Source organism: Mesoplodon mirus (assembly GCF_964341445.2).
Source record: "Mesoplodon mirus genome assembly, chromosome: 9".
Taxonomy (NCBI): domain Eukaryota; kingdom Metazoa; phylum Chordata; class Mammalia; order Artiodactyla; family Ziphiidae; genus Mesoplodon; species Mesoplodon mirus.
This window is the reverse complement of record NC_138985.1, coordinates 20695060-20718083: the sequence shown is the minus strand read 5'-3', so window position 1 is coordinate 20718083 and position 23024 is coordinate 20695060. Positions and strand designations below refer to the sequence as shown.

The 23024-nt window shown below is 47.4% G+C and overlaps 1 protein-coding gene across 7 annotated transcripts in view; it reads left to right on the top strand.

Annotated features, from left to right (window-relative positions):
• ATXN7L1 (ataxin 7 like 1) overlaps positions 1-23024 on the top strand; it is a gene marked incomplete at its 5' end in the record, with an annotated part of 244928 nt that overhangs the window by 110431 nt on the left and 111473 nt on the right. The window contains one exon of one of the 7 annotated variants that reach the window (XM_082631875.1): positions 1003-1468. The exons of the other annotated variants lie outside the window; for them this stretch is intronic. Within the exon in view, the coding sequence (XP_082488001.1) occupies positions 1003-1081 (79 nt within the window). The 3' untranslated portion in view covers positions 1082-1468. Of the gene's footprint in view, positions 1-1002; positions 1469-23024 lie in introns of those variants that run through there. 7 annotated transcript variants of the gene reach the window in all.

Below are 23024 nucleotides of genomic sequence, written 5' to 3'. Positions count from 1 at the left end.
GGGGGGCAGGGGATGTTAGAAAGCAGGAGGGAGAGAAGCCTTGCTCTTTTTTTTTTTTTTTTTGCGGTATGCGGGCCTCTCACTGTTGTGGCCTCTCCCGTTAGGGAGCACAAGCTCCGGACGCGCAGGCTCAGCGGCCATGGCTCACGGGCCTAGCCGCTCCGCAGCATGTGGGACCGGGGCACGAACCCGTGTCCCCTGCATCGGCAGGCGGACTCTCAACCACTGCGCCACCAGGGAAGCCCGCCTCACTCTTTTTTATTGAAGTGATCCCACTCAGGATGAGGGCTCAGTGCCACCAGGCATGACCACGGCCAACCCTTTGTGGCTATGGGTCCTGGGTACCACACAGACACCCTCTCACGGGGGGCAGGTGTTTATGTGGCCACCCCAGCTCCGTAAGTGGATTCCACTTAGCTGTCTGCTGTTGAGGATGCCAAACCCTTGGTGGTCATGTTGTACTGTGTCTCTTCTTATCTTCCCCATCATCCCCAGGGAATAAGCTAATCAAACTGGCTGATGATTTTACACTGAGAAGGAGATAGCTAATAACTTGGATGACAAGTATTCGAATACAATGTGATGTGGATAAATTGGGTCCGTGTATTAAGGGCTATAAAATGAGATTCCATCAAGGCATGACTAATGGTGCCCGTGGAAAGGATTAATCAAATGCCCCATTCAGAGGCATAGGAATTCTGGTCAGATAGCTCCTGTTTAATGACCCTGCTGACCGCACCCCCCCCCCACTCCATTCCCCCTGAAACTGCTTTCTACTAGGAGATATATGGAAAAGAGTTTAGAGGAAAGAATTGAAAAATTGGGACATACGTTTCGATAGAACAAGATCATGAAGACGGATTTAAAGCAACCAGTGTTTAATTTAGAAAACAACAAAAAAAGGCATTTGGCATGAGTAATCATTTACTAATGTCATTTCCAGAGGAGCCTTGTTGACACCATTCAGCAAATGCCAACAAAGCATTTACTTTCCAAAGGAAGAAAGCAAGACAAGAGAAATGAAGGCATCTTCAGGAAACGATCGGAGAACAGCCAAGCCATCGAGAAGAAGCAGGTTTGAAGGGAACCATACAGAAGGTAGTCTCAACTTCTGAAAGATCTCGGAGGACTAGCGTTATCTGGAGAAGGCTTCCTGGGAGAGGAGACTCCCGCAGAGCCCTGAAGTGTGGACAAGCTTCCACGTACTGCAAATTCGTGTGCACGCTCTGGTGACAGGGTTTAGGGAGACAATGGGCTGGAACAGAGCAAGGAGCACCCGTGGGATTCTTGTCACCATTTCCACCACCACCACCCTGGTCCGAGCTATCATCACCTCTCACCTGGACAACTGCAGAAGCCCTCCAGCTGTTTTCCCTGCTTCCACTCTTGCTCCTCTACAATTCATTCTGCACACAGAAGTTAGAATCAAAGAAGTTAATCATGTCACTCTCTTAACTCGTGTCTACCCATTGCTCTGAAGCTAAAAGTAAAAATCATTGTCATGGCGACAAAGTCTTGCATGGTCTGAACCACATCCTGTGCTGGGCTCCCTTTCAGTCTCTATATGCCAGTCAAGCTGGCGTTTAAAATTTCAGCACATTGGGTCTTCCTGCCACAGGGCCCTTGCACGTGCTTTTCCTTCTCTGTATATGATTTTCTTTCATCCCCTCTTCCCAAAACTCTGACTCATCCTTCAGAATGCATCTTAATGATTACTTCCTCTTGAAAGACTTCCTGATTTTCATAACTAGGTCCACTCTCCCTCATACCTTAAAAGCAAATGTTTGTGGTGTAAATATATAATTGATGTCTCCCCTACTAGGCCACAAGTTCTATGAGGGTGGGGACCCAGACTCTGCATCCCCCAGAGCCTAGCACAGTTTCAATAGATATGTATTGACTGCATCATGACATTTAATTAGGAATAATAATGACACTAGTTGCAAAATTCTACTTGACCAGTATGTAAGAGAATGCCATTAGGAATTCTTACTGGCATGAAAACCTGAATTCCTGTCCAGACTCTGCCACCTGCTGGCTATGCTGGTATGAATAAATCCCAGATCCTCTCAGAACCTGTTTCCTCCTCTGTAAAATGGAGGTACCAATAGCCACCTCACATGGTTGTAGCAAGAAATTAATGAAATAATATAAAAGCATTTTCAACTGTAAAACCAGGCATAAATATGCCCCATCCTTTTTCCTAGTGCCTGGCACACTGGGTTATTAAATATCTGTAAGATGGAGGGATGGATGGATGGATGGATGGATGGCTGAACAGATTATCATTTATGGAACCAGTACAAGAGCCAAGAAGGGAACCTGGCATAAGGACAGCACGATGGAAGCCAGAAGAGGAGAGAATTTCCAGAAGTAGGAGGAGGAGTGGTGATCACCCGGAATATCCTATACAGTAGAGCAGGCAAGAAGAATGAGGGGAAAAATCATTTAATTTGAGTAGAAGGAAGTCAGTGGTGACCTCAGGGTGTGTCCTGTTCAGCCTTTTCTTGTTATCTGTGCTTTCAATGACATGCCTTAATTGTAACTTAATCACTTTACTGATTTTTATCTTTTTGGGGGGAAATCAAATTGATTTGCACATACAGCAAAATTGGCCAGATTACTCCAGCTGCTGCCAGCAGGTGCTGACAAGCGCAGAAGTGAACGTCAGAGGATAAGAAAATACACTAAACATTTATTTTAATAAGGCCTAGAAAACCTTAGTTATTTAATAAATTGCCATGGATAATTTGGTTTCCGTTTCGAGGGCTGTTTCATTTTTAACTCCCTGCGTTCTAGTCGGAATAGGGCTGTATGTGTAGGCAGGGACCTGTGGTGTGAGATCCATCTGAGGGCACCTGCTCGTTCCTGTGAGCATTTTCCTGTCTCTTTGATCGTACCTCACTACCTACCACCACCTTCCACGCAGACTAAGTCACTCTAACACACACACACACACACACACACACTCACACACACACATTCTCACACACACAATTCTCACACACTCACGCACACACTCACACATTCTCACGCACACTCTCTCTCACACACACACACACACACTCACACACACTCTAGCTGAGCTCCTAGTCCTTTTGATTGGTTACTCCTGCATCATGGCGGCTTGGACTCACCTTCCTGCCAGGCCCTGATCCAGCCAGTCTGTTTGTCCAGAGACGGAAGGACAAAATCCCCTGCTTCAGACGGAAGAGTGTGACGGCTCACAGCCCAGCTCTGCTTCATCTAGCGCCCACCCTCTCCTAGCTTAAATCTCAAGTGTGGAAAATGGGTATAATCGTGCTTCCTCAGAGAGGTGGTGTGAAGATTAAATGCCATAATGCGTGTAACGTGCTTAGGCCGAGCCCAACCCAGCCTGAGAAGTGAATTCATAGAAGCCCGGAAGCCATGGTAGATTTAACTCCCTTTCCAAGTTCTGCTCTATCTTTGAGCATCACTGCTGGGCCCCAGCCCAGCCTCCCCTTGAGAAATTTCACATTTCGTATTTCGTACAGCGGGGAGCTCTTAGAGGCTGGAGTTGGAAATCTTGAGAAGAGGAGTCCATGAAGGGCTTTCGGGTGGGGGCTGGAGCTGGGGGGCAGGGACAAGAAAAGCCTTCAAGGAAGAGCTCTGTGGAATTTTTAGTGATCCAGAGATGAGGCCTGGAGCAGCAGCAGGAACCAGCCAGGAAGGCAAGGGGTTAGACTTGAAACATCAGAGTAACACGGTCACAGAGCCCAGGCAGGAAGGAGTTCCAAGAAGGAGTATGAAGCGTTTCAGAAAGGTGAACCAGACAATAACTAAGAAAAAATCTTCTGAATCATATTTGCCTTTTCAGCGAATTCAGATTAATTTGGTTTTGAGAATTTTAAACACACACATTGTATTGGAAATGCCCTAGAGCGTTGTAAAAACCAGGGTTGGAAACCACTTTAGCATCTACACGCTAAGAACAGGAGCCAATCTTGCCAGCAGATTTTAGAAACTCCTGAGCCCAGCAGAGAAATCAGTCTGGCTGTCAAATCTACACTAAGTCCTTCTTCTGATTATCTTCCACCACTGCTCCTTCCCAGCCCCACTGCTAACAGTGAGGAGGATGCACACTCCTGATTTCTTTCACAAATACAATCCCTAAAAGAACCAAGGAAAGCAAGAAGAATAGAGAACCAGAATGGGACCAGTTAAGGCCTCTGTCTAATTACTTTTATCCCCCCAGTGTCTTTCAGGCCCCTTTTGTGGCTGTACAACTAATGCTGTAGTAAAGTTTGTTTGTTTTGTTTTTTTTTGCGGTACGCGGGCCTCTCACTGTTGGGGCCTCTCCCGTTGCGGAACACAGGCTCCGGACGCGCAGGCTCAGCGGCCACGACTCACGGGCCCAGCCGCTCCGCGGCATGTGGGATCTTCCCAGACCCGGGCACGAACCCGTGTCCCCTGCATCAGCAGGCGGACGTTCAACCACTGCGCCATCAGGGAAGCCCTGTAGTAAAGTTTTAAAGGTTGTGTCTGTGGCCTGTTGGGTTTGAAGAGTGCCTTGACTTTTGTTGTTGTTATCTCTCGTCTTTTTTTTTTTTATTGAAATATAGTTGATTTACAATGTTGTGTTAGTTTCAGATGTACAGTAAAGTGATTCAGTTATACATATACATATAAATATATATATATACTTTTTAAATATTCTCTTCCGTTATAGGTTATTACAAGATATTGAGTATAGTTCCCTGTGCTATACAGTAAGTCCTTGTTGGTTATCTATTTTATATATAGTAGTGTGTATATTTTAAGAGGTCCTTGACTTTTGAATATTTTTATTGTATCCATCAGTTTGGGAGCTTTTTTTTTCCTGTGCAAATCAAAACAGTCCCCATACGTATTTAAGTTTAAGCGTTAAAAAACCTTCCATCTCCAAGTACGACACTGTTCATTTCTTTTGTCCATTGTGTGGGTGCCATAGCCCTGGAGCATATCATTTAGGGTCCTGGACTTACCGGGGGTGTCTGGAGGTCACCGTTGAGTGGATACATTTCTTTATTAAGTCAATATTTGATAAAGCCTTTTGAAAATGCTAATAAGTATGTTCATGTGACTGCCTGCTAAGATTAAAGAAAAAAATTTAAAGCTTGCTTTTATTGCTCCAAACCATAAGTAAATGGCCAGATCTATCTTCCTTTCATCTATCACTTATATTTATTACATTTGGTGAGTCTGGTTAGTGGTTTAGATTCTTTAGGTTTTTACTACATCCAGGCTTCTATTATGCAATCATCTCTGATAAAACCTAATGGGATACAACCCTGGACCCTGGAGCATAACGTGATTCCAGAGCCCATTGCAAATGTGTTTCCTACTAAAGCAAACTATAGTGGAAGACATTAAAGAGAAGCATTCCTCGGTCACTTCCAATTGCAAAAAAAAAAATTTCAAAAATCACTAGTTCCACAGAGAGCTCCCCCCAGATCACGTTTTTCTCCCTGCTTCATTACTTCTATTGTGAGAGCTCCCTTTGCCCACACACTCATGAGAAAGCGATTATGGTGGGTCATGCCCTCCTTAAGAACATAGCTTGCATACAGGTTTTTTTTAAACAGGTGATTATTTGCATTAAGAATACATGCACTTGGATGTGTTGGCATGCACCTGGATGTGTTGGCATGCACCAAGGGCAAAACCCAGACAGCAGGAAACTGCAGGTTAGACAGCCTGAGTCTTCAACAGATAAACTGTATGGGAAATAGATGGAGGGAAGTGGTCACTTGAAAGAAGCTTAAAAGACATCTAAAAGGGCAAAACTAAACAACAGCGTCTAAGGATACACACTAGGGTGATCAAACCATAAATAAACACAAGGAAATACAGTAAGTCCCCTACATACGAAGAAGTTCCGTTCCGAGAGTGCGTTCATAAGTCCAGTTTGTTTGTAAGTCCAACAAAGTTAGCCTAGGTACCCAACTAACACAATCAGCTACACTCTACCTGTTAAATCACTGCTGCTTTTACGCTTGCTTCCGGACATCCTGGGCTTGAAATATAGATACTGTACTACTGTACTCTGTACAGTACTGTAAAGCACACAAAAGCGCAACCACTTGTAGAGGATGCACACACGTGACAGTGCACGCCTGACACGTGAACTGACTTACGCGATCGGACACGTGAACGCACGTTCGCATCTTTGAAATTTTGCACCTCGAAGGTTTGTAGGTAGGGACTTACTGTAAAGACCCTAAGTCAAGAGTGTGGCTACTTTGGAAGGAGGGAGGGGCTGCGATTGGGACAGACGCACAGAGGGGCCCTGGTGGCCGGCAAGGTTCTCTTCCTCCACCTGGTATCCACTACGAGGGTGTTTGCCTTCTAATCATTCCCAATGCGATGCATTTGTTTTGTGTGGGCTTGAGTGTCTGTGCTTTATTTTGGAGGACAAAGTTTTCATTTAATGAGTCCACTTGGGGTTCACATTACCTACAGTCTTTCAGGAATTTGGCTTTGGGGTGTGTCTTATAATAAAATATGTCTTAGTTTTCTCGTGAAGAGGAGTCCTGTAATTCCAGCGGGAAATGCACCAGTGGGATTGTCTGGCGGTTTAGTCAAAAATGAGAAGGAAAAGAGGGTCATTTTTTCATATATCTATAAATTTATTTATTTACTTACCTACCTATTTATTTTGGGCTGCGTTGGGTCTTCGTTGCTGCACGTGGGCGTCGATTGGTGGAAGTTTTCTGGGTTCTGGTTGCTGCAGGCCCCTTTCATTTATACAGTTGATTGTCTAGTTTCTTGCTTTTCGTAATGGCTTAGGCCCTGCAAACCCTCCTCACCTAATCAAAAGCTAGACTCCTGAAAACAACTGCACCGCTCCTGCCCTTACTCCTCCCTGGTCTGGGGTCACCTTTAAAGACCATGGGGGGAATCCCCTGGCGGTCCAGTGGTTAGGTCTCTGGGCTGTCACTGCTGAGGGCCTGGGTTCGATCCCTGGTCAGGGAACTAAGATCTTGTAAGCAGCGCAGTGCAGCCAAAAAATAAAATAAAATAAACCAATAAATACCACAGGGGTTTGCTTACTTTACTTACCCCCGCTGTTAGTCCCCCACTTTCTCCACCTCTGTGGTCCCTGCAAATGCCAGTCTGAAGTGGCCACCCTAGTGTGATTTTAGGGTGACCTCTGACAGACCTGTCTCTCCAGCTGGGACATCATTCCTTTACCTCAAGGCTTTCACCAAAGCATTTACCAACTTAGTGTGAATAAGGTAGACGAGAGTCTGTTTCAGTAGAGGGTGTCGTCAGAAAGAACAAGACTCTAGAAACCTGAGGTGGGAGCCCAGTAAGGGAAGACCCGAAAGGGGGTTGGTGGGAATTTACCTTTTCTTCTTTTTCTTCTTCTTAGCGGACCTGGCCTCAACGTGTTGATATTTTTCAGCTTCAATCTAGAATCTCACTAGAACACAACATTTGTATCTGCCCCTGAGGCTTCATGAAGCTATTTGTCCAGCTCCATCAGTGCATAAGCCTGAGTCCAAACCTGTTTGGGAATCAGCAGGGTAGGTCAGCTCCGTGAGGGAAGGGACCTCATCTGGTTTTGCTCACCATTCAATTCTCAACCTCTGGCACAGGGCTTGGCACAGAGTAGATGCTCAGTAAACACTTGATGAACAAATGAATGAATAAACAAGGGACCGGGCCAACATACAGCTTGCAGCAGCAGAGGGAGCACAGGTGGGCAGTGAGAAAGCCACCACTGTCACTCTGCAGGCCCCTGGGGACATCACCTTCCTGGTCACCTCCACCCCTGAGCATCTCCTCATCTGCAGCCCAGGGTTGACCAGCCCTGCTCTGTGCCTCCCTATCCTCAAGGAGAAAATCAGCCAACATCTCATTCTTGAGAAGTGACAGCTCTTATCACATTTCTCCCACTGGCACAGCACTTTGGGGTCACAGAATTATTTCCCCACACATTGTCTAAATTCTCACTACTCAATAATCCCATGAAGGGCTTCCCTGGTGGCGCAGTGGTTGAGAATCCACCTGCCGATGCAGGGGATACGGGTTCGTGCCCCGGTCTGGGAAGATCCCACATGCCGCAGAGCAGCTAGGCCCGTGAGCCATGGCCGATGAGCCTGCGCGTCCGGAGCCTGTGCTCCGCAACGGGAGAGGCCACAACAGTGAGAGGCCCGCGTACCACAAAAAAAAAATCCCATGAAGTTGGTAGCTCCTACTTTATAGAGGAGGAAACTGAGACCGAGAGAAGGATTAAAATGACTTTTGAGGGGCAGGGCTATACCTAGAACCTGGAACTTGGGCTTCCCATGTCCAAAATCCTTTCTGCTGCACTGCCCTAGGCCCTGTTGCAAATCCAAATAAAGGGGGATGAAGAGTCAGCCCTTGCCCTCAGGGAGCTTCAAATCTAATTCAGGCACAGAAAACTACCTTAAACAATAGATATGGGTCAGTAAAAATATTGTAGCACTGCCTGGTCCTTCCCCTGTTTTATTTCACACAGATGCCGTGAAAGGTTATTTTGCTGTTGTTTCGTAGAAAGGTTCTCTCTGTGTAAACTTACAGAATATAGACTGGCGTGGCCCAGCAGTCTTCACTGTCTGCTGAAATGGGGAGGAGGGGGAGAGCTTAAATAATAGAAACGCAACGGAAATCCCAAAGCCCTTATTTTAACTAACGGTGTGAGTCCCACACTTCAGCAGACCTCATTCGAAATAACCACATCATAGATAGAAAAAGGAAAGCAAGGATCTAAATAATCCATAAGCTAGATCACCATTCCCTGACACCGGTGCTGTAACAGAGTTAACACTGCTGCCTTGCACGCACAAATGTCTGTGCTTTTGGACTTTCTTCCCACCAAGCCCTCTCACATCTCTTGCCTCTGCTGATTCTCTCCATGACCCCATGCAGGAGGCAGGGCTGGTACTGAGGCTTAGAAGCATCACGTGATTTGTCCAAGGCTCCTCAGCTAGTTAGTGGCCTTGCGGGAGCTTGAACCCATGCTATTCCCAGCCCTCACCTCTTTTCCCACTTCCTCTCCTGCAGTGGCCCCTCTTGGGCTCCTCTTTCAGCCGTCCTTAAGAAGGACCCAGCAGGAGTTTCCTGGTGGCCTAGTGGTTAGGACTCCGGGCTTTCACTGCCGTTTCCCGGGTTCAGTCCCTGGTCGGGGAACATCCCACAAGCCGTGCGGCACTGCCAAAAAGAAAAGCAGGAGGACCCAGCGGTGGCAGCTCAACGACTTGCGCGCCCACGGCACTGGCTCTTGCCAACACTGGCTCAGGTTACAGTGGTTAAGTGTTCACTGACCGCTTTGCTGTTATAGTCACTTAATTAGCCTATGCCTAGGAGGAAGAGGTGCTTTATTTAGAAGCTTAATAGTGAAAACCTCTGAGAGTCCGGTTCACTCTGAGCTTGGTGGCTCTGGGATGATCTCAGGGTCTGCCCACCGTGCTCGTGATCCACTTAGACCAGGAGGATAGCCAAGCAGGGCTTCGTCCAAGTTGCAGCCAGGGTGCTGAGGAGGGTTGTGGCTAGGTTCAAGAAGCAGGACAGACAGGTGCCGGAAAGTAGGGTAAAGAGAAAAACAACATTTTAGGACCTTCAGAAAAATAACCAGATCTTTTAATGCTCCTCTTAGGACAAAACGAGAGTAGAATTTATTGTTTGTGGCCCCAGGTTGGGGATAGCACTGAGGTTCACGTCGGTCTGTCAGCCTCGACTGCACATTAGGGCGACCTGGGAAGCTTTCACATATCCTGATGGCAGGCCTGGCGTCAGAGTTTTAAAATGCCACACATGGTTCCAATGTGCAGCCAAGCTTGAAAATCAAAGATCAGAGGGGTGATGGTGGCGGGTCAGGTGTTGACTCCTGGCTGGGCTGAACTACATTTCCCAGAATTCCCTGTCCTGTGGGTTGCTCATTGGCTGGAGACAGAGAGATCCGGGGAGATCTGGAGGACGGAGGGGCAGCAGCAGCCATTTTGTAACACATGCGTTGTTGCCTGTCGGCAGCTTACCTCGCTGTCGCGGGCAGCAGCCAGGCCTGCAATTGCTCCACCTTCCCCGGATCCTCCTTCAGCCTCTCCGACTCCTGCGCCAGGTCTGTGTGTTTAGCTCCTTGATGAAGGGCCCCGGCTTCTGGGGGGACATGCATAGCATGAAAGTCAAAGGCAACAAGAACAGACAGGAGTTTCAGTCCATCTTCATGGCGTTCCAGTTAAGGCTTGTGGGTTCCAGATTGTGCTTGGTCTCCGCCACTTTCCATCCTTCTTTTCTTCCCTCTGCCCGCCCTGTGGACTTCATGCTCCAGCATCAGATGCAAAAACAACAGCCTCATAGAGGTCATTTAACCAGCAATTGCTGTTGCAAAAGCTCCAATAACTGGAATAGACCCGTAGATCTACAGGTACATATACATGTATGTTCAGATCCATCCAGTAGTTCTGCTTCTTGGATTGAACGCCGACTGATACAGGTGGTTTTCAGAACTGAGGATTAAGGGATTGTTCTTATCTAGAGGGAGATCCTGTTTAAGAAAGAGATACCCGCGGCTCTGATTGAAGGGGAAGGCAGGTCTGACGGCTCCCTGTCTCTGCCGCCAACCCCCAGGGTGACACCTGAGGGGCAATTTGGAAACCTTTGGTAGATTGGTGGACTCCAAGCCTGATGGTGCGTGGGAAACCCCTGGGGAGATCTTAAACAGGCACATTTCTGGGCTTCACCTCACATTTCGGAATCAGAATCTCAAAGGATTGGGTCCGAAAATGAGAATTTTTTAAAAAGCTTCCTTTACCCCAGCTTTTCTGAGGTGCTTGTAGCTTCTGTTTCTGGATCTGGGTGCTGGTTACATGAGGGTGTTTTGTACATCCAAAGTCATCAGGTGGCACACTTGTGATTTGTAGCATCTCTCTCTCATTTTTTTTTTTTGCGGTACGTGGGCCTCTCACTGTTGTGGCCTCTCCTGTTGCGGAGCACAGGCTCCGGACGCGCAGGCTCAGCGGCCACGGCTCACGGGCCCAGCCGCTCCGCGGCATGTGGGATCTTCCCGGACCGGGGCACGAACCCGTGTCTCCTGCATCAGCAGGCGGACTCTCAACCACTGCGCCACCAGGGAAGCCCTGTAGCATCTCTTGTATGCGTGTTATACCTCGACTTAAAAAAAAAAAAGTCAGTCCCCCCTCCTCCCGCCCCCGACCTAGATGATTCCTTGCACCCATCCTGGCAAAATTCAGAGAAGAGGAACAGGAAAAAATTCAGCAACTGGGGAATAGTTAAGATGTATCCATAATCCTAATGATGCAATTCCCTGCAGTCATTACCACATTAAAGAGGAATATGAAACAGTGAAGCAGCGGGCCTCGAAGTGATAGAAGTAGGTTGCAGGGGGGATGGGAGAGGGCAGTTAGGAAGATCACCTTGGAGCCAGACCACTGAAAGCTTTGGACGCCAACTGAGAAAAAGGAAAAGCCACTTTCAAAGAGTGAGGGCTTTAGTTTAAGGAGCAGTGAGGGGCCCCCTTACGGATTTGGAGAACGGTGATGGATACAGGTGGCGTTTTTGAAAGTGTAACAACTGTAAATATAAAATTATATTATCTGTCATATTTAGCTGCTCACAAAAGACATTGTTTGAAGTGCCAACGGGTGGATGACAGAGCAGGCCCTGGAGCTGGGAAATGGGGACTTTATCTTCCTCTGGTGTCAAGACAGACTTTTCCATCTCAGCTGCTTCCTGAAGTGCCTGCAGTCTATACAGTCTGTGCTGACATGCACTTAAATAGGAAAAAAAAAAAAAGATAAAGCCTCAGTTCTTCCACTCGAAGGCCTAGGAGGTTCCTATGGGGCACAGCTCTTACAGGTACAGTAAGATTTTATAACCATAGTGCAGGGAGAAACTTCACAGGCTGATTCATTTTTTAGGCCATGTGTTCAATAGTCATTCTCAGCAGGGAGTTTGGACCTGGGGGAGGGGATTTCAGAGGTGACAGACAGCAGAGAATTGGATTGAATTACGGTCCTCTCTGGGGCTTTTTGAAATAAAGAAGTGCAGTCCCTACCCCACCCATCCACCCCCCATTCTGTGGGTGATTCTGCCACTCCTTCAATCTGAATCCACCAGCCTAAATGCTGTCTCACGTCTTCTTGAATATCCAGAGATGGAGTTTTGACAACCCCTTTTAGTGGCCCTTTTCTTACTGTGACAACTTTGTGCACCTTCGACCCCCCGCCTCCCGCCCAAAAAGACAACTTCAAAGTCTAGAACTCCTGAGTTTTCAAAATAAGGGCAGAATTAGACTTAAAAGCAAGTATTGGTTAAGAAAATCAAACCATAGTCATCATCAGACTCCTTTTGAAAGACATATTTTCTTTCTCATTCTCGTTTGACTGCAGTATTTTCATTTTACCCTTTCTTCCTCTCCCAGACAGTAACCATACCCTAAACTGGATTTGGAGGACTATCCAGAGAGAATTCCTTGATTCCACAGGGAACCCCCTCTGAAACCCAGCACACTCCTAAACGTCTCTCCACCAATTCAGTGGCACGCACAGAGGGCATGCACAGACCTATCTTCACATTAGTTTCTGCTAAAATAGTTAGCAAGACAAATCTAATAAGGAAAACAGTAACATGGGGCGTTCCGAAGTGAGAGGCCAATTCCTGAGCATCCGCGCCATTTCCTTCCTTCCCCTCCTACAGATCATTTGAGAGTTGATGTCCAATGTCCACGAGTTGCCTCTCCCACTCCCACACCCTTCCCCAACTCAGGGCCTTTCCCCAAACTCACTGAGAGCTCTCCTGCACAGTTTTTTCTTGCCAGCATTTTTGAGGAAAGGGAAGTTCACCTTAATTAGTCTGCCCTTCTGGTTCACAAAACCACCCGACATTGCCCTTGATCTCCCAGGGTGGGCCCGGCTCTGGGGACACAGAGGCAGCCCTGTCCACGCCCGGCTCCAGGTTGTTTTCCTCAGCTCGTGTGCGGCAGTGCCCAGAGCACTTCCCTTGGTAATCCAAGTTGGCAGATGCAGAGGTGCAAAAGCCTCAAGCCCCAGGCTTGAGGAGGAAGCTTCTGGAAGCACGAGGGTGAGCCTCAGCTTTCTGGCTCAGTCATCCCCAGGCTCAGGTAGCCAAGAGGACATGCAGCTGTATCAGTGTCCAGTAGGAGTATCCCTGCGACATAGGGGTTGTGTCTCTATGGATCGCAGAGGCTAGCACCTGTCTGTCCATTTGTGTGGTCCAGCAGGTAACATCTGATCCAAACGGAACTCCAGAATGCTAAAGCTGGAGCGACCTCTGAGATCCAGCCTCTATACCCCCTTGTTATGCCCCGACTCACTGAAGCCATGCAGGTGATTTGCCCAGAGTCCCTCAAGCAGAGAGAGAGCTGGGCCCCTCTCCCAGGTGTTCCAAGTCCAAGTCCAGCATTCCACCACTGCCTCTTGCCCCTTCTCACAAATGTAAGCTAAGTCTGCTCTGACCATGTCTTCTCATAATTATTTTATGATCAGGACTGTGGATGGCCAGGACATTAACAGGTCCAACAGAGAGTCATAAGACTCCAAGACCTGGAAAAGTCATTGCCCCACCCAGGCTGGACTTTGGGGTTGGGAGGTATGGATATGTTTTATATATATATAATATATGCATATTATATATATATATATATATATTTAAACCACAAGTAAGCCATTAAGCTGATTTGCCTTTTTTTATATTTTTTTTCCTAAATTTATTTATTTATTTTTCAATTTTTGGCTGCGTTGGGTCTTCGTTGCTGCACGCGAGCTTTCTCTAGTTGCAGTGAGCAGGGGCTACTCTTCGTTGCGGTGCATGGACTTCTCATTGCAGTGGCCTCTCTTGTTGTGGAGCATGGGCTCTAGGCAGGTGGGTTTTAGTAGTTGTGGCATGTGGGCTCCGTAGCTGTGGCTCACAGGCTCTAGAGCACAGGTTCAGTAGTTGTGGCACACGGGCTTAGTTGCCCCCGCGGCATGTGGGATCTTCCCGGACCAGGGCTCGAACCCGTGTCCCCTGCATTGGGAGGTGGATTCTTAACCACTGTGCCACCAGGGAAGCCCAAGCTGATCTGCCTTTGTTTCTTCTTTCTTAGTCCTCTTTTCAGTTACTTTTTATTTAGGTCTCTAACGGACTTTTGCATACGTGGGATTTTTCTGAGAACTGTGACTATAGGCACAAGATGTAATGTCTCTTAACCTGAGTTACAATAAACTACATTGAACGGTGTTACAATGAAAAAAAGTCATTGCTTTTTTCTTTTTCTTTTTATTGATTGATTTTTGGCTGCGTTGGGTCTTCGTTGCTGCGCGCAGGCTTTCTCTAGTTGCAGCGAGCGGGAGCTACACTTTGTTGTAGTGTGTGGGCTTCTTATTGCAGTGGCTTCTCTTGTTGCGGAGCACGGGCTCTAGGCAGGCAGGCTTCAGTAGTTGCAGCATGTGGGCTCCGTAGTTGTGGTTCACAGGCTCTAGAGCGCAGGCTCAGTAGTTGTGGCACACGGGCTTAGTTGCTCCACGGCATGTGGAATCTTCCTGGACCAGGGATCAAACCCGTGTCCCCTGCATTGGCAGGTGGATTCTTAACCACTGCGCCACCAGGGAAGTCCCAGAAAGTCATTTCTTAAGTTATGTATTGACATATGGAGTTTGTGTACCGTGATTTTATATATGTTTTCACATACTGGTGGAAGTGTCCCTTACACCACTTTGGGGGAGGAATTGTTACACGGGGACTTTTTGTTGAGATATAATTGACAGAACATTGTATTTGTTTTAGGTATATAATGTAATGATTTGATATACGTATGTATATTTTTTAATTCATCCAATGAGTAATGCAAGTACTTGCTAAAAAATTCAAAAGGTACCAAAAGGGTCCACACTGCCAACATCCCTCCTCCCCTTGTCCCCAGCTACCCGTTCACACTCCCAGAGGCCATGGCTGTTAAATCCTCCCAAAGATGGGCAAGCATAGATGTGCTTGTTTCTTTTCCTTTTTTAATAAACAGGTGTGTATTATCAATATATACACTGTTCTGCTCCTTGCCTTTTTGACTTAATGGGTTCATTCATTACTTTAACAAATATATATTGAGCTCCTGTTATGTGCCAAGCCGTGGCTGGAATACAGGGGGAACCAAATAGATTCCCAGCCTCTAGGAACTTAGAAGGGGATAGAAACAGTAAACAAATAAGCATGTGATGCCAGGAGAAGAAAAGTCAGTGTGAGGAAGAGCAGGGTGTGCTCTTATACATGAGCTAGTCAGGGAAGGCCTGTGTGAAGAGGCTTGAGGCCAGGCCCTGCGTGAAATCAGAGTCTTGTGGATACTGGGCAGAGGGGGCCGTGGGGGAAGACCCTGAAGCTGGCGCACGCTTAGCTGGTCATGCTCCTGTACAGCAAAGGGCCGGGTGCCTGAGCTGCTGTAGGTGAAGCATGGCGCGAAAGGAGCTGGCCCACACAGGGAGGCCCAGTCGGCTAAACCCTTGTAAGGACTTGGGTTTGATTCTCAGTGAGACGAAAGTTCTTGGACAGCCTTGAGCTGGGAAGAGACAGGCTCGTGCTGGTTCCTGGGTGGGGAACACACAGTGGAAAGGGGAAGGCTGGGGTCAGACACCATCAGAAGGTGCCTGGGGAAGTTCAGGCAAGAAATCACGGTGGCCTGGGTCAGGCTTGTGACAGCGGAATTGGGAAAAAGCAGGTTCTGGAGGTCCTTGGAAGGTGGGCTGATAGGATCTGCAGGTGGTTTGGCTGTGAGGTGTCAGAGAACCGCAGGATTTGGGCCTGGACCAAACCCAAGGGTGGCCCTTGGGTTTGGGCCTGGACAACTGGGTGAATGGTGGTGCTGGACTGAGATAAGGGAAAGCAGGGGAGGGGAGAAATCTAGCACTTGGTGTTGGACGTGTTACATTAGACGTGCCAATTCAATGGGCAGGCGTTGGCAGATGGCTGGATATAGGAGTGTGGACTTCAGACAGAGGTCAGGGTCAGAGAGACAAGTCTGAGGCTCATTAGCATATAGGTGGTCCTTAGAGCCCTGAGGACAGATGAGATTAGAGCAGCTGCCCAGCATTTTTCATTCCATGGTTCCTCTGGAATAAACAGAAAGAAGGACCCCAGGGCCTCCAGCCCCATCCTGACAGGGCCCCAACCATTGCCCCAAAGGCCGAGGGGAATCGATGTCCTGTCACAGCTGTCACTTGTTTGCAGCCGTGTGAAGGAGAAGAAAGAGCGCTGGGCTGGGGTCAGGACCTGGAATCCAGGGTCAGCTCAGGCACTGTCAGCTGCGTGACAACCAGCCTAAGGCCCCTCCCGTGGGCCTGGTCGCATCACCTGGAGGGTTTGAATTAGGTGATCTCAGAGGACCCTTCCGGTGACATTGTTTGCCCGTAAGTCAAGTGGTATGAAGAGTACAAAAAGAATTCCTGTACACCACCCACATGAAAAAAAATACACATTATAAGGACATTCGCAAAAGTGAAAGGGAAACAGTGCAGTCAGTTGTGGAATGCTGTTCTGGGTTGGTGGGGGGAAGGTAATTTCAAACTTAGAGAAAAGTTGCAAAAATAGTTCAGACACTCCTCCTCATACATATGGGTGTGTATATATATATATATTTTTTTACATTTTTTATATATTTTATACTTTTTTGAACTGTTTGAGAGTAAGTTGCAAATATCATGTTCCTTTACCCCTAAATATTTCAATGTGTATTTCCAAAGATATTCTCTTACATAACTGTAGTATAGTTATCAAAATCAGGGAACTAATATCACTGATACGGACCTAATTCAAATTTTGCCAATTATGCTGTATAGCAAAAAAAAAAAGTTAGAGATCCAGGATGACCTGTGCGTTTAGTCAGCATATCTAGTTAGTCTCCTTTACTCAGGGATCATCCTTCCGTCTGCCATTCACAGCCTCAACGCTTGTGAAGACTCCAAGTCATGTGTTTTGTAAAATGCCCCTCGATTTGGTTTGCCTGATGTTTCCTCACGGTTAGATTCACGTTTTTCATTGGAGGGTGGAAGGCTCTTTAAAAGGGGGTAAGATCTGAGTCTGGGAAGTTGGGCCAAGGATGACCAGAGACCAGGACAGCCCTTTGGGTGAGCACCCGATCTCTGAGAAGCTTGGATGGGGTTTAAAAGAGAACATGCACCTGGTGTGGACAGGGCATGTGTGAAATACATTCTGAGCTAACATTTTGGCAAGAAAGGGGGCCCTCTCCCCCGTAGACTTATTCTCCCCCGTTATTCTGAGTGTGTCTGATAAATCACTGCTTCTGTGTAAGGCCTGAGTGGGCAGTGACCTGAGGGATGAGGATGTTTCTCTTGTTTTACAAATGGGAGACCTGAGGCCTGGGGAGCACGTGCCTTTAGGGGCAGAGCTGGGAGTTATGCCCAGGCCTCCAAGCTCACACTCTTTCTCAACTGTGCTGTTTCAAAATCTCTCATAGCATTTTTTCCAAAATCCCTTGCTTGGCTTTGCTCAAAAACAAGGCTTGAATAAAGAGTCTAGCTCCATTTTCCACTCATGTCAGTGATTGATAGTTGATTAACATCCAGGATTGCTGTCATCGAGGGCATAATTTGCAGAGATTCAAAGGCCAATTTTATTGTTACTGAGGCGGAAAGATCTATTTCCTCAGAAGTTGTCAGAGTCAGAGGGAACCAGTAACCGCCAGGGCGTCTTGCTGGCTGATTCTGAGAGGAAGCCTTGCTGCCTCTGGCATCGTGAGCTTTCGTGGCAGTGGGCCAGGAGTCAGAAGGCCCAAGTGCATGTGTGTGGGCACCGCCTGGCGGCGTGTGACACGGCGTGGCCGTCAGCCTCCAAAGCGAAGAAACCTCAACAACCGTCACTGCCTTTTCAGTGTCGGCCGCAGGGGCACGTGGAATCTCGGAAAGATTGCCTTGCGGACTTGACAGATGCGGTGGCGATCATCACCTCCTTACCCAGCCGAGAGTTCTCGAAGAGAAGACTTCATTCTTGTAGGAACCGCTAAGCAAGGCTGCGCCGCCCACCCCTGGTGCAGCGGTTGGAGTGCTGGGTTCAAGTCCAGCTCTGCAGCAGACTGCCTGACCTCTGCCAGTTTCTGGCAGTGGGCCTAGTGTGCTGCGTTCCTGGCCCCAGTTCCTGGCACAGATGCACAGTCATCCTTGATTTTTCCTCGTCTCCGTCCTGTATTTTCCGTCCATCTCCTCCTCTGCATTGCTCTCCTGCCGTTCCTTTCCCCCTCTTGGACTCCCTCAGTAAAAGCAAGAGTTATTATTTTGTACCAAAATATAAATCACATACAGTGGCTGGGAGGCTGAGTCCCATTCATCTCCAACCAGGAAAGTAAAAACCCCAACAAATCCTCGTTTGGAAAGCAGTGAGCTTGGCCTTAGGAGACTGGCTGTCTCCAAAGAAGCATTCGCTTCATCATTTTAGCTGGAGGATCAGGGCTGGATGCTGGGATGGGCATGGGTGTGTCGAGAGGGGGAGGAAAGCAGTGGACACTGGGAGATATCCACTAGGGGTAGCTATAGGATCACCAGCCAGTGACCTGTTTTGTTGGAGGGACCAGACTGTATGTCTGTGTATGGGAAGTGGTGTATTTTTTTTCATTCGGAATGGAAGTAGCTTTCCTGGAAGTATGAATATGGAAAAAATAAACAGTCTGAAAGTCTACATGAATGGTTGTGAATGTGAAATAGGTTAGGAATGTAAGTACTTAGAATAGCATCAGGATAAACCCTCAGCAAGTGGTAACCATTTTTTGTAGTGTTTAAGGGCATAGATTCTGGAGCCAGATTGCCTGGGTCCACATCCCAGCTCCAACATTTCTAGTTGTGCAGCCTTGGCGAAGTTACTTTACCTCTCTGTGTCTTGGTTTCTTCATCTGTAAAATGGGCATAATCATAGTTACCTACATGATAGGGTTGTTGTGAAAATTAAGTGAGTTTTGTTTACATAAGGCACTTACAAAAGTGCCTGGCATATATTATGTACAATGTAAGAGTAATTGCCTACTGTACTGATGAGAAGGTCAGTGAGAAAACTGGATTTTGCTCATACCCAGGCATATTTGAGAACACCAGTGAAGAGACTAGTAATCTTGAACTTAAAACACAGGATATTTCTCAAGGCTAGGTTCCTGCACCAGACAAAGCCACTCATGGGACAGCACGTGCTTCCTCTTCTGAAGCTCTGGTTCTCCAGTGGAGACAATTGGGTCTCCTTGCCTCCGTACATGACAATGTGTTCTTTGAACAAGAATCTTGACACTCACCGTATTCATTTCTTAGGGCAGCTGTAACAAAGTACCACAAAAGGAATTGATTGTCTCACAGTTCTGGAAGCTGGACGTCTGAGATAAGGTGTCAGCAGGCTTGGTTCCTTCTGAGGGCTGCGAGCAAGAGTCTGTTCCAAGCCTCTCCCCAGCTTTTGGTTTGCAGACAATCTTTTTCTTTTTTTTTTTTTTGCGGTATGCGGGCCTCTCACTGTTGTGGCCTCTCCCATTGTGGAGCACAGGCTCCAGACGCGCGGGCTCAGTGGCCATGGCTCACAGGCCCAGCTGCTCCACGGCATGTGGGATCTTACCGGACCGGGGCACGAACCCGTGTCCCCTGCATTGGCAGGCGGACCCCCAACGAAGGCGCCACCAGGGAAGCCCTGCAGACAGCCTTTGACCTTCCTTGGCATGTAGTGCATCACCCCAGTCTCTCCCTTCGTCTTACCATGGTGTTCTCCCTGTGTGTATCTGTCTATCTCTGTGTCCAAATTCCCTTCTTCAGGGACACAGTTCTATTAGATTAGGTCCCACCCTAAGGACCTCCTCTTAATTTGATCATCTGCAAAGAACCTATCTGCAGATAAGGTCATTCACAAGCACTGGGGGTGAGGACTTCAACATTGTTTAGAGGGACACAACTGAATCCCTAACGTTCACAGCCCCTCAGCCCCTCGTGTCCCAATTATGGAAACTGCCTTCCAGTTGGCTGATGCATTACCCCACACCTCCCGTTCCCACTCACCTTCCACACAGGGGGGCGAAAAATCATCCTCCGACTCCATTTTCACCACGAGGCATATCTTGCATTCCTAATGCTGTGATCAGAAAACAACATTGAGCTCAAATGCATCAAAATCAAACACCATCGGGCTTCCCTGGTGGCGCAGTGGTGGAGAGTCCGCCTGCCGATGCAGGGGATGTGGGTTCGTGCCCCGGTCTGGGAAGATCCCACATGCCGCAGAGCGGCTGGGCCCGTGAGCCATGGCTGCTGAGCCTGCGTGTCCGGAGCCTGTGCTCCGCAACGGGAGAGGCCGCAACAGTGAGAAGCCCGCGTACCACAAAAAAAAAAAAAAATCAAACACCATCAGCACCACGTTGAAAGCCCAGCCTGGACCATGCTGCAGGGAGGGGTATGACCTGGTCCTGGGTAAAGAAAACTAAGGCTTCGTTTTGTGTGAGGGGCTCTCCACTGGCCCCGTGCTCGGGCTGAAGTTCCGTGTGGGAAAGAGGAAAAGGGGCTATTCGGAGCCATTTGAGTTTTCTCTGGGCTCTTTTCCTGTATCCAGAGACAGCCCCATGGTACGGCAGAATTAGCATTTGGAGCTGAGCGTCATCTCCGCTCTGCTGCTGCCCAGCTGTGAACTTGCACCTGCCTCTCTGGAGCTTAGTGTTCTCATTAGTCCACTGAGGGAGTTGGATGCACAGTGAAGCTCACTTTATCTTGTTTAATCCTCACGACGAACTGCTAAAGCAGGTGTTGGTATCCCCATTTCACAGATAGGAAACCTCTTAATTGAGAAAGGAAAGGACCCACAGTTTTGTATTCAGTGACCCTGCCTCCTGTTTTTTCTTTTTCTTTTCCATCATGGTTTATCACAGGATACTGAATGTAGTTCCCTGTGCTATACAGTAGGACCTTGTTGTTAATCCGTTCTATATAGAATAATTTACATCTGCTAATCCCAAACTCCCAATCCATCCCTCTCCCACCCTCCCTCCCCCTTGGCAACCACAAGTCTGTTCTCTATGTCTGTAAGACTGTTTCTGTTTCGTGGATAAGTTCATTTATGTCATGTTTTAAATTCCACATATAAGTGATGTCATATGGTATTTGCCTTTCTCTTTCTGACTTACTTCGCTTCGTACTATAATCTCTAGGTCCATCCATGTTGCTGCCAGTGGCATTATTTCATTCTTTTTTATGGCTGAGTAGTTTTCCATTGTATATATGTACCACATCTTCTTTATCCATTTATCTGTCGATGGACATCTAGGCTGCTTCCATGTCTTGGCTATTGTGACTAGGGCTGCTCCGAACATAGGGGTGCATGTATCTTTTCGAATTATAGTTTTGGCTGGATATATGCCCAGGAGTGGGATTGCTGGATCATTTGTCAACTCTGTTCTTAGTTTTTTTGAGGAACCTCCATACAGTTTTCCATAGTGGTTACACCAATTTACATTCCCACCAACAGTGTAGGAGGGTTCCCTTTTCTCCACACCCTCTCCAGCATTTGTCATTTGTAGACTTTTTAACAATGGCCATTCTGACCGGTGTGAGGTGATACCTCATTGTAGTTTTGATTTGCATTTCTCTAACAATGAGCAATGATGAGCATCTTTTCATATGCCTATTGGCCATCTGTATGTCTTCTTTGGAGAAATGTCTACTTAGGCCTTCTGCCCATTTTTGATAGGGTTGTTTGGTTTTTTGTTATTGAATTACATGAGCTGTTGATATATTTTGGAAATTAAGCCCTTGTTGGAGTGACCCTGGCTCTTTAACTCATAAATCAGTTGTTTTCTATCTCAGAGGCAGAGTCTAATCACTTGGCAGAACTTTGGCTTGGAGGTTTGATGTCTCTGGGAGTAGGGCCTGGGTACCCCTGCTTTTTGCAAGAGTGCTCCAGGTAATTCTGATGTACTTCCAGCATTGAGAACCACTGCTGTAAATGTCCTGTGATCCTCTCTGGTCTAGAAGCTAAAGTCATGCACATTGCCTCTGTGGTTATTGCTAAACTCCTCTGGCCTTCCACTAACCCCTTTTCTCACTTCTGACTTCCCCAACCAATGCCCTTTTCTTGTAGTGTCACGCTTTGTGATCCGCTGCCCCTTGGGTTCTTCATGGGCTACACTGGTCGTCATGGAGCTGGATGTCCCCTACCAGACAATGCTTACAGGTTCTGGCTTTCTGGCCCTGGCAAAGTCATCATCCTTCTCTCACAGATAGTAGACCCAGTAGTAGATCATGAAATCAATAGAGTGATGCATTCAAAAATAAAATAGAGGAGAAGAGAGAAAATAGAGTAGGTCACATAGTAAGGGAAAGCAATGTTCTATGAAATTTCTGTTTTGGAAATTATATATATATATGTATATATAGGAGCTCCGTGAAAAGCACTTATATTTCTTACCGTGAGTTACAGTGCAGACAAAAAGTGTTTCAACTGCCCTGTACTGACATGTACTTATCACTGCTTTCAGAACTTGGAGCAAAATGCTCCTCCAAGGGCATAGAATGTTAAAGCAAGAGACCTAGAGGTCATCTGTCCACTGACCCCCAAAACTGGTGCCCTGCAGCTGCATGAGGAACCCCTAGGAAATTTGTTTAAAATGCCGAATCTTCAGGCCCAGGCCCACAAATTAAAATTCACTTGATCCAAGAATGTGTATTTTCTGATGTGAGTTTCGGGAACCACTGATCTAAACCACTTTCTTCATTTGACATTGAGTGGCGTGCCCAAGGTCACATAGCTCCTTAGTGGCAGAGCTGGGATTTTCCGTCCCTTGCCCTCCTCTGTTCTATCTTTCCGTTCCACAGGTCTCCAGGGAAAGCCTAAGCTGAGGTCCTGACCCAGAAAAGTTGCCGTAAAATTACCTGAAAAGGTTTTTAAAAATATGGATGCCCTGACCCCACTCCAAACCAATTAAGTTACAGCCTCTGGGGGTGGGCCTGAGTGTCTGGCCTTCTGGGTGTGCCTCTCAAACGTTAACATGCATATGACTCCCCTGAGGGTCTTGCTAAAATGCAGACTCT